Source organism: Sminthopsis crassicaudata, chromosome X, assembly GCF_048593235.1.
Source record: "Sminthopsis crassicaudata isolate SCR6 chromosome X, ASM4859323v1, whole genome shotgun sequence".
Lineage (NCBI taxonomy): Eukaryota > Metazoa > Chordata > Mammalia > Dasyuromorphia > Dasyuridae > Sminthopsis > Sminthopsis crassicaudata.
The window spans coordinates 3,126,454-3,137,492 of record NC_133623.1 but is presented as its reverse complement, the minus strand read 5'-3'; the positions used below and the strand labels follow the sequence as shown (position 1 = coordinate 3,137,492).

General features: G+C 58.5%; 1 protein-coding gene across 4 annotated transcripts; it reads right to left on the bottom strand.

Annotated features, from left to right (window-relative positions):
- On the bottom strand, positions 1 to 9,227 carry GDPD2 (glycerophosphodiester phosphodiesterase domain containing 2). 4 transcript variants are annotated; one of them, XM_074277515.1, is made up of 16 exons: positions 8,935 to 9,227; positions 6,916 to 7,037; positions 6,680 to 6,783; positions 6,268 to 6,361; positions 5,987 to 6,046; positions 5,791 to 5,889; positions 5,323 to 5,416; positions 5,098 to 5,243; positions 4,901 to 4,983; positions 4,656 to 4,806; positions 4,203 to 4,424; positions 3,864 to 4,012; positions 722 to 869; positions 502 to 584; positions 287 to 315; positions 1 to 177 (listed from the first exon to the last, which is right to left on the bottom strand). In XM_074277515.1, the coding sequence occupies exons 2-16, from the start codon at positions 7,015 to 7,017 to the stop codon at positions 128 to 130; spliced, it is 1,614 nt and encodes a 537-aa protein (XP_074133616.1). In that variant the 5' UTR covers positions 7,018 to 7,037; positions 8,935 to 9,227; the 3' UTR covers positions 1 to 127. The 4 variants fall into 4 exon arrangements, with proteins under 4 accessions (XP_074133616.1, XP_074133615.1, XP_074133618.1 ...); XM_074277514.1 differs by lacking the exon at positions 8,935 to 9,227 and adding an exon at positions 8,151 to 8,622; XM_074277517.1 differs by lacking the exon at positions 287 to 315 and having other exon boundaries at positions 488 to 584.
- Between the last annotated feature and the right edge of the window lie 1,812 nt (positions 9,228 to 11,039).

Below are 11,039 nucleotides of genomic sequence, written 5' to 3'. Positions count from 1 at the left end.
GGATTCCGACTACTCCAGACATTGGCGCTCCGGCAGAAGCATCTTGGGGTCACTGGTCCCACCCAGTGGAAGCAGGAAATCCTCAGGCTATAGAGGGGGTAGGCTTGGGGATCAAGGGCCTCCTCCCTCATTCCAGCAAGTTGTTGATCTTGGTGAGCAGCACAGCAGTCTCTGAGACTGGAGGAATACAGGGAGCATGAGCATGGAGGTTGGAGGGGACGGTCGGGATCGGGAGGGCAACATGGAAGCCGAGGAGCCGACAAATGGGTAACACCCGAGCTCTTACCGGCCTGCTTTCTCTCCTTGGCACATTTCCTTTATGGAGGGAAGGGTTGCTCCGTCAGTTCACGTGGCTTGATCTTCCCCCCCTCCCCATAGCGCTCCCTATCTGGAGGCTTCCCAGTCACGGGGACAAGGGCCTGAGGGGCTCCAAGCCCTGGCAGCACCTAGGCCTTGTTTCCATGACGTCACGGAGGTGGAGGGGTACGGAGGGGCACTCACCCCTGTAGGAAGAAGATCCAGAGGAGCAGCAGGGCAGAGACACAGTCCGAGACAGTCCAGATCATCAGGTAGGTTCTGGGAGGCTGTAGAGACATTTAGGAGTGAGCCTTCCCCTGCTGGATGCTTTTGGGGGGGGCCGCAAGAGCAAGGGTTAAGGGTTAACAGAAGGCAATGATGGCAGTAGAGGGGGTGGATAGAGAGGGAAGCCAACAGTCCTTACGATGAGCCAGACGGGATGGGGCAGCTGCTGCAGCAGCTGGCAGGCGTTGGTGGTGACCGAGCTAGCCCCGGCACACCAGAACAGGGAGAAGAGCCAGGGCTTGTTCACCACAAACAGGTTCACGGAGATATTGTCACGCTGCAGGAGCCTGTGGGTGCCACAGAGAAAGAACAGGGTCCCGTGGGCCGTGGACTCCACGGAGCAGGACGACCGCCCCCCCGACCTCTAAAGTTTGGTGCCTCTGGCCGGCCGCAGCTCGGCCCCAACATCTTCCTAGCAGGACTCGGTAGCTTTCCCTCCAAGCCCGCTTCCTCCTCCCCAGCTCCCTCTGTGGGTTCCTAGAAGCACCATCCATTCACCCAATCCCCTACACTTGAAAGCCCAGTCATCCTCCACTCCTTCCCTCACGACCCTCCATGAGTCGCCACCTCCCATCGGTTTTCCCCTCATAACATCTCTTGTGTGTTCTCCTTTTTTGCATCCACTCTTGATCTGGGATCTCATTACCTCTCACTGCAGAACTACAGCATCCTATTCCGTGGACTCCCTGCCTCTAATCTCTGCCCCTTTAATCCAAGTTGCCACCTAAATGTGCCCACATCTCAGCTCCCATCATTCACATTCTCCAAAGCCTTCGATGGCTCCCCATCATCTGCTCTCCATCAACAACCCGGGGGCACCCTAACTTTCAGGCCCCGTGGATCCCTTCTGAGAACCCTTCTTTTAGACTGGCACCTATGGGACTCCAAAATCCAAAGGAGGCCAGGATGGTGATACAACCCGTGCCCGGGTAGGGCAGTACTGGGTTATTTGAAGGACAGAGCACCCGAAGAAATCAGGATGGACTTCTTGGAGGAGGTGGTCCAGAGGATGAGCCCCAAAGGAAGCCTGGGATTCTGAGAGCCTCCACCTGAGGAGTGAGGGCATTCCAGGCACAGGGAGGCAGATAAATGACAACTAGTATGAAAGATAGTTTACAGAAAGGAGCAATGTGGATTGTGACCCGAGGCCGGAGGAGGATTTTCGAGGCCGGGCCAAAGAACTGGCAACTTATCCTACCAGCTACTGACGCCTCCTTTGGGCAGTGGGGGGTCACCTGGGGAAGACTGGCCACTGTGGGAAGGATGCAGAGAAAAGATCCTGACAACCGGGGCAGCCTGCCCTCATCCAGAATGAGGAAGCCCGGTGGCCATAGCATTGAGGGAAGTTGACTTGAAAAAGGGATGTTAGGGAAGAAGAATTGAGAGGATCCGGCAAATAACTGGAGAGTGGGCGGGTGATGGAGAGGAAAGAGCTCAAGGTTTGGAGCCGGACCCACTGGAAATGGGGAGGAGCTGAGGAAAGAGCCCAAGCTCAGGCTGTGGCCACGGAGTTGGAGATGGGCAGCGGGAGGTTGGGAGTTCAGGACTGGACTGAAGATTAGCCCTGGGTGAAGAAATGACAATAATCAGACCCATGGGGAATGATGAGACCGCCAAAGGAGGGCGTACGGGGGCCCGGGTGAACATCCAGAATCAGGGGGAAGGAGGTTCGTGATGAACCAATCAAGGCAAGTGAGAAGTACTCGGGCAGATGCAGGAGGCCTGCAAGGGAGCCTAGAGACAAGGGAATAGGTAGGAGCCCGAGGTGTGCTGGGCCCGAACTTCCGAAAGGGAGAGGAGGAAGAGGACAGAGAGCCGGCCATTGCACTTAGTGGGTGACCAACCGTAGAGAAATGGGGCAGAAGGGAGAAGGGGGGTGGAAGTCAGGCTGCAAATGTCTGCAAAACTGTCCCAGGGTTCAGCTGTGAAAGGGAAGACAGATAGAGGATAGCTCAAAGGGATGGCAAAGGAAGTTTGGGGGTTGTTTTGTTTTTCTGCCTGGGGGAGAAGGGAGCATGCTGTTAGACAGTGGGGAAGGGAGCCGTGGCGAGGGAGCCATGGAAGGGGAGAGAATGAGCAAACATAAGGGAATGGTGTTCAAGGCTTAAGTGAAATGTTGCTCTTCATGTCTTTCGTAGAGTCTGGAGGACAGGAAGTGCTCTGTAAGCACTTATTCCTCCTCCTTTTCTCCTCTCATACTGTTAGCACTCATCTTGGAGCTCCAGCAAAGTGAGGGGGAGGCAAGCCCCCAGGGGCAAAGTGGGGGTCTCCCTGGACTCCCGAGGGGGCGGCTCCTACAGGGGACTCTGCCATAATGGACACACATGGGATTCACGATTCCCATTTTGAAGTTAGAAGACCCAAGAGTGTAGGATCTTCGATCCAAGCCAGAAGGGCCCTTAAGGTCCCCTGAATTCGAGCTTCTCATTTGACAGGAAAGAAATGACTCTAGAGTCGCCACCTAGCCAAACTTTGTTTTCGTGAATACAAAGCCAGTGAGTGGGTGCTGTGCTGGATAGAGCCCCCAGCTTTGGTGTGTGGGAGACCCATCTTCCCCAGAGTAAATTTGGCCTCACACACTTCCAAGCTGCGTGACCCTGGGCAAGTCATTTGATGCTGTTTGCCTTAGACTCCTCATCTGTAAAATGAGCCACATGAGAAAATGGCCAGCCGCTCCAAGATCTTTGCCAAGAGAAACCCTGAATGGGGGAACGAGGGTCACAGACAACTGAATAATGAAGCACAATAAAGTCAGTGACTTATCATTGGGCCACATTATCTCCTTAGGGGTCACTTATGGCGGCCAGAGATTGGAGCTCAGTCCCCAGGGGGGACTGCCATTTTCCCAGAGGCAGGAACATCCATCCCTAAAGTGGTTGCTCCCAAATGGGGGTTATCTTTTAACCCACGTCACCATGCCCCTCTCTGTCCAGCTCTTCCTATGAGACAGTGCAGGACAGTAGGGAGAGCTGGGACTCAAATCCCCCCACTAACCACTTCCAGGGCTTTGGGCAAGTCGCTTTTCCTGTCTGCTTCTGAGGAACCAGGCTGTCGGACTAGCCGAAGGCCTGGAAGAGGGCCGGATTTCTCTTTGGCAGTGTCTACCAAAGGTTTGCCCCTTGGAAAATATCCATTAATGAAGGGGATGGCTCTAGCCAACCCGCCGCCATACCGTGCTCCCCCTTACTCTTCCTCCCCCAGACTCGGCTCCAGGAGGGAAGCCTCACAGGTACCCATCCCCAGGCTTTCCTGAACAGCTCCCCCTTTTTCCTCATGCTCACTTGATGTCTGTCAGTGGGATGTCCTGGTAAGGGAGGTTGAGGCGTTGGGGCCGCTCAGTCCTGTTCTCCTTTCGATACCCGTACACCTGGCGAAGGTCGGGCGCCCGGAGTTGTACCTCAGCCCGTTCTTCATCTGGCAGCCAGAGCACCTGGAGTTTGGGGGGGTTTTGGGGGGCAGAGAATGTGGAGCGTCACCGTGGCCAAGGCCATGGGGGTGGGATGGGATCCCCGGGGGCGGGAGGTCGGGGTCTCCAAACCACAACTCCCGTCGTGGCCAGGACATGGTCACAGGGGGAGCCCAAGCTAGGGGTCAGGAGGCAGGGATCCCAGATATATCACCATGGCCTGGGGCACCCCGGCACTCAGCACGGCATCCAGGGTGCAGTTGATGAAGGTGTGGTGGTATGTGTGGTTCAGCGGGGGTCGGCGCAAGTCAAACATGACGGAGAGATTGAGGGGGGCAGCTGCCAGCAGCAGCTCCCTCAGTGACGGCACCGTCTGGTTCTGGGCTTCCTGCTGGTCAGCATCCGACAGCTTCTTGGACTCCCAGAATGGCTGCCTCTAGAGTGGGACACGGGAGGCGTAGCTCAATCGCTGAATTTTAGAGAATCATTCCACTCACTTTACACATTGGGAAACAGAGGCCCCAGGAAGAATAGAACAGGGCCTGAACTCTTAGTACATTTGAGACTGAAACCTGGGCCCCTTGAGTTCCCTGGGCAAAGCTGCCGGAGCAGGGGCCACTCTTAGCTGACCCTCCGTCAGCCTCCCCCCCAGAGGTCACCTCCTCACCTCCAGGAACCAGGTCCCTGCATTTAACTGTTTCAGTTCGGCCCAGGAGAAGTCGGTGCTGTGTCTGGCAGCTTGGGTGGGGAACACAGAAGCCACATTCGTGGTTCTCCCCAGACATTCATCGTGCATCAGGAAGGGCACTCCGTCAGAGCTGGAGGCACAGGGCATGTTGCGGGAGGCCCGGCCTCCTCCCCCACGCCATAGTCACCCTCTCTCCCTCCCTCTCTCCCCGTGACTTCCCTCACCTGATCATCACGTCGGTCTCAAACACCGAAGCCCCGCACTCGGCGGTCTTCCGGAGGGACATCAGTGTGTTCTCGGGGGCCAGCTGGGAAGCCAAGCGGGTGAGCTTGTGTCAGAGGGGACATGCATGGGGGGAGGGGAGTACTGGGGGGGGGGTCTTTCCTCCCTCCCCTCCCTTTCCCCCCCGGTGCTGGCTCACCATGGGAGCCCCTCGGTGCCCCACGAGCTTGGGCTTCTGGGGAAGGTGGTTGTACTCCATTAGACAGGGTGATGAGATGCCCAGTGGGGCCAGGTAGATGCCCAGGGCCGCCCCAATGAACAGGAGCAGCAGCAGCACCTTAAGATCTGTAGGGAAAGAGGAGCTATGGCGGGATGGCGGGTGGGGGGCGGGGCCACGGCAAGATGGGAAGCCCGGGGCTGGTACCTCTTTTCTGAGCCCTGTAGAAGGCGTCGGCCACTGGCCAGGCCAGGAGGGTGATCGCAACCACTGCTCCCAGATGCAGAAACGGGGCTGTGGCCTAGGGGGAAGTAAGGAATGAGGAGCGGGTGCCCCACTAGAAACCCCCAATCTCCCACCTCCTTTCTCTCCCTTTGGAGCCTGGCGCCTCCTATGGTTTTAGGGAGCCCAAGGTGATCCATTGTGGGGACTTCCTCCTCCCTGGGGGATGCCCAGGGAGACTGCCCCATCCAGTGGGGGCCGAGAGAGACTCTGATAAGTGAGGGGTAGATTGAACCAACCAATGGGGACCAAGAGTGACTCTGATAAGTGAAGGGTAGATTGAACCAACCAATGGGGGCCAAGAGCAACTGACAAATGGGGGGGGAGTAGATTGAACCAACCAATGGGGGCCAAGAGAGACTCTGATAAGTGGGGGGTAGATTGTCTTGTCACCTGCAAGGACAGGTGAAGGCTCTTCCATTCCTCCTGCCACTGGATTTCCAGCCCCACCAGGGCAGCAACCACCAGCAGCACAGTCAGCGACAGCAGCCCCTGGAACAAAAGCAGCGTGACTGCCATCCGTGGTGGAGGGGAGAGCGGCGTCCCTGCCATCTCCATCTCAGCCCTGGCACCCCGGGCCCTTACTCACCTTGTGAAGCCAGTGCAGGTGCAGGGGCTGCCCACACAGATGAAGGAATAGGGCCAAGAGCTGGGGGAAGAGGGGACAGGAGCAGTGAGAGGAGAACTGGGCTCTCACGGACCCCAGAGTGGCCTTGGCCAAGCCCCTCCTCCTCTTTGAGACTCAGTTTCCTTTTCTGTAAATTGACAAGAGCTGGCCTAGGTGCTCTAATGGACTTTGGCGACCACTGGGCCCGCTGACCTGTGAAACAAGAGGAGGGGCCGGGGGCACGGACTGGAGCTGGGACCTACCAGCAGCAGGGTGGAATACGTAACCAGCACGGAGGCGACGGGCAGCAGCACCAGGGACCAATCCAGCCAGTGGCCCCAGTGCCGGAACAGGAACCTGGAGGGGAAGGGGCAAGGAAGTTACCCAACAAGGAAAGGGCTGGCTTGGCCCTGGTGGGGGTATGCAGGTGGGGCAAGGGGGCGGGGCTAGGAACGGGGTACAGCTGAGGTCTTTGGGGGGGGGAAGGTCTCTGGGGGACTCGGCTTATTAAAGAGTGGGAACTGGGTGGGACTGGCGGAGGAAACTTGGGAGTGTGTGTGCAAAGCTGTGCGTGCAGGGTGTGCGTGCAGGGTGTGCGTGTGAGCCTGTGCCTAGAGCATGTGGGGGTTTGCGCGCACGCCTAGAGTTTGGGAATTAGGCAGGTCCAGGACACACTCATTGAAATTGTGGAGATCATTGAGCAGAACAAGCCCGATGTACAGCCAGCCCAGCGAGAGCAGGAAGGCCACGGCCAGGACGCCGAACCAGAAACAGTCGCCCTGCAAAGGGGCAGGACAGAGTGGGTCAGCCCCGCGGCCCCAGGGGGCCCCCACCACGTTGGAAGCATGACCGCGCATCCTGGCCCCCTGTGGTCCCGGTGCCCCCCCCCAGCCTCCCCCCCTTTAGGACACCTTGCTGGTCGGAATTTTCTCCTTGGCGTGTTTCCTCCAGTAGCAGCTGTACAGGCTGAGGAGGCAGCGGGCCCACAGGGAGAAGCAGTCGGACTTCGCCATGACCAAGGCCCAGATCGCTCCTAGGGGAGGGACCCTAATCTGTCAGGGGCATCTCCTTGGCCTGCCCCCTGTCTCAGGACACCGGGACACCCCGGCCTCTGCCGCGCGTGGGTGAGGGGACGAGCTCGGTCAGCCCCGAGTCCTGGGATGCGGGGCAGGGGAACAGCAGGGAAGGCGGGCGGGGCAGAGGCGGGAGCCCCAAGGGCTGGCTGGCAGTTGCTTCTCCTTCCAGGAGGGGGGTGGGGGGTGGGGCGGGGGGGGCAAGTCTAGACGCTGAAGTACAACGGACTAGGGCAGGACAACTCAGCCTGGCAAGCTGGGGCAAGCCCGGCCCGGGGCTAAGGCGGCTTCCATCCAGGGGAGCCACCTCTCCCCGAGACCTCGGCGGTCGTTGGCCAGGACCAAAGCAAGCCGAGGACCAGTCTGGCTCAGCTGACCAGGGGTGGCTGGGGAAGCGGGAGGCTTGGGGGGGGTCCTGGTTCCTCACTCAGTCCGGACGCAGGAAGGCGCCCTCAGTACCTGCTCAGAGAGCTGGGGGGGTCCCCTAAGCCCAGCCGAGGCCAGTCCCGAGGCTGCTTCCCTGCCCTCCCCCGGGGCTCCACCCTTCCATAAGCTTAGGTCCCGGGTCAGAGTGCACGAAGCTTCAGGGCAGGGTGTGTTGGGGGGGGAAGCTCTAACTTGGGGCCAATATTTCTGAGGGGGGGAGGGGGGACTCCTACAGAAGCCGGCTTCAGCCCGGCCCCAGCTCTCAGTCCTAGGGGACGCACGCCTCAGGGGGGCGGGGAGGCGACTACAGCGGGGGCCCGGAAAGTGCCCCCCCCCCCGGGAATTCTCCCGGGGAAGTTGGAGACTGGAAGGAGAGCCGGGAGAGCGCCCGCGCCTCAGAGCCCTCGGCGCCTCTCGTGGTCCAGCCCGGACTTCTGCCCCCCCTCTTGCGCCCCCAGCTCTCCCGGGACCCCGGTCCCCCCCAGCCCGTGTCTCCAGCTCCTTCTACAAAGGACCCCCCCCCGGGTCCCAAGAGGGCCCGTCCTGGAGGCGCGGCTCGGGGAGCCGGGCGCTCGCTCCGGTTCCAGCCGGTCCCCCTCCGGCCGGGAGCCCCCGGCCATCCCCAGCCCGCGCCTCCAGCCTCACACCTGGTCCCGGCACACAGAGACACGCGCGCACACGAGCCCCAGGCGCGCGCTCACGTTCCCGGCTCCTCAATCCGAAGGCGTCCGTCTCCTGCGGGAGCCGCAGCCGCCAGCCCCACTACCTTCTGCTTCTCTTCCTCCTCCTCCTCCTTGGGCTCTTCCCCCTCCTCCTCCCAGCTCCCCCAAGTCACAGGTAGCTACGCTCTTGTCGCCTACAGGCTGCCGGGCAGGTCACGGCTCGGGTCAGCGGGCGCCCAGCCCGCCTGCACAGCCCCGGGGGAAGGAGTGGGCAATGAGGCGCTGCGGAGGTCGGAGGCCGAGGGAGCGGAGGAGGGAGGCGGAGGATGCGCCCGCGGGGAAGGAGGAGCGGGGGTCCTCCTGCCGGCCCCCTGGCTGTCCTGTGCCAGTGGTCATGGGACTCCCGGCTGCCCGAGGAATGCTTTTGTGCTGCTGCCTCCCCTTTTCTCCTCCCCTCGGGTCCCCTGTGGGGGCCGGGGCTTTGTCCTGCCTCCAGGAGCCCAGGGCTGGCTGAAGAGGGGGAGGCTGAGGCTGGGGGAGGAGGCCACAACTTTTGCAACTTACAATGAAAGGAGGGGCAGAGGGCAGGGGGCAGGGAGGAGGCCGGGGCTGATGGGCATGCCTGGCGGTCTGGAATCTCCCTTGAGAAAATCGAGGGCCAGCTTCCATTCCCCTCCTCCAGGCTCTCTGCCCCCCCCCCCTCCCGCACCCATCCAGAACCTGCGGCTCAGATCCGGGCCCTGCCCCCGGCCCAGCCCCCGGCCCGTACCTGCTCCGAAACAGTTGTTTCTGAGGCCTGTCTCCCCTCCTCCTCCCACTGAAGCACGTCTCTAGAGGGTCAGAAAGCTGGTAAAGGCGGCAAAGGGTCCCCCGGACCTTGCAAAAGGGCGCTTCTGCCGCAGGTGCCGGAGCAGTGCCCTCCAAGCAGAAGCTAGGGCCGGCGTTGGGAAGGGGGCAGAGCTGCTCTGGGGATGGGAAGGTTCACAGTCTCCATCTATCCCGGCGGCACTTGGAGCTGAGAGAAGAAGCCCTGCCGGGTGCCAGGGCCCAGCCCCCCTTCCCGCTCCTATTGTGTCCCGGGAGGCCCAGGCTGGCAGCTTGGGAGGCTCCCCTCTTTCCTTCCCCATTAAAATGCAGAGCATCTGACTGCTTGCCGGCAGGGGCTGGCCCACGCCGGCCCCTCGGCCTCATTGGAGTCCGCCGGCCGTCCAACGCCCCCTTAGCTTCCAGGGGGCTAGCCGAGCGCCCTTCAGAGCAGGACTTGGGAAGCTGCCCCATAGAGCAGGAAGGAGCCTGGAGCCTGGAGAGCATCCCTAGGTCAATCCATTTGGAAACCCCCCCACACACTCATTAGTACTTTATTTTTCCAATTACACTTAAAGCTAGTTTTCAACATTCCCTTTTATAAGGTTTTGAGTCCCCCCCCTCCCCGCCCTCCCCAAGACAACTGATTCAACACATACAGTCATCTTAATCAGATTGCCACATTGGCCATGTTGAGAAAGCGGAATCATGGGAACAATTTGCAGATGAAGAAATGAAAGCCATCCCGAGTCATATGAGAAAATGCTCTGGATCACTATAGATCAGGGAAATGTGAATTAAGGTGGCTCTGAAGTCCCCCTACACACCTCTCAGCTTGGCTAAGATGACAGGAAAAGAGAAGGATGGACGTTGGGGGGATGGGGGAAACTGGGGCACTGAAAAGTAGCTAGTGCACTTGTGAACTGATCCAACCACTCTGGAGAGCAATTGGAAGCTCTACCCAAAGGGCATCCTTGGATGCAGCAGTGTAACTGCTGGGCCCATGTCCCAAAGAGATCATAAAAGGGGAAAGGACCCACATGTTTGTAGCGGCAAGAAATTGGAAACTGGAGGCCCATCAATTGGAGAATAAGTGACAGTATAGGAGTGTTAGGGAATATTGTTGTTCTGGAAGAAAAGATCAGCAGGAGGATTTCACAGAGGCCTGGAGAGACAGACAGGAACTGAGGCTGAGGGAAGGGAGCAGAGCCATGTTCTCTCCTAGTTCTGCTCACTTCACATCAGTTCTTGTAAGTCTTCCCAGATTTTCCCGAATACATTAGTGCTCTTCAACAATGAGATGAACCCAATCAGTTCCACTTGTTCAAGAATGAACTGTCCCAGCTACACCCAGCGAAAGAACTCTGGGAGATTACTATGGACCACTCCATAGAATGCCCAATCCCTCTTTTTGTCCGCCTATATTTTTGAGTTCCTTCATAGGCTAAGTGTACACTATTTCAAAGCATGGTACTTTTTGTACAACAAAATAACTGTATGAACATGTCTACATATATTGTATTTAACTCATACTTTAACATATTTACCAGGTATTGTTCAACCTGCCATCAGGGGGAAGGGGAGAGGGGAAAGGGAAAAAGTTGGAACAAAAGGTTTGGCAATCGTCAATGCTGAAAAATCACCCATGCATAGATCTGCTAAATAAAAAGCTATAATAATAAAAAACAAACAAAAACCCCCAATACATTAGTGTTGGGGCAGCTGGATGGCGCAGTGGATAGAGACCTGGCCCTGGAGTCAGGAGCACCTGGTGTGTCCATGGCCACTGTCAATCCCAATTGCCTTGCAACCCCCCCAAACCTCCCTGCCCCCTCCCAAACCAAGGGAAACTTTCCACATCTCACTTTCCTTTTCTGCCATGTTAGCCAAGCTGATTAAGCGTGAACTGGTATCTCACTTGCTTTAATTTGTATTTCTCTAATCAGTAGTGATTCAGAGTATTCTTTTATGTGACTACTGATAGCTTGGACTTTTCCTTGGGAAAATGCATGAGCAGAGCTGACTCAGTGTTCAGGAGGCTCGGGAGGAAAGTGTGGGAGGAGAGGTGTT

Excerpts from the sequence above, each read along its gene's own strand:
- GDPD2 (XM_074277515.1), bottom strand. The coding sequence starts at position 7,017 with ATGGCGAAGTCCGACTGCTTCTCCCTGTGGGCCCGCTGCCTCCTCAGC. Across the intron at positions 4,807-4,900 it reads GAGACCGACGTGATGATCAG|CTCTGACGGAGTGCCCTTCC; the intron begins GTGAGGGAAGTC and ends CTGTGCCTCCAG. Across the intron at positions 870-3,863 it reads ATCCCACTGACAGACATCAA|GCTCCTGCAGCGTGACAATA; the intron begins GTGAGCATGAGG and ends TGGCACCCACAG.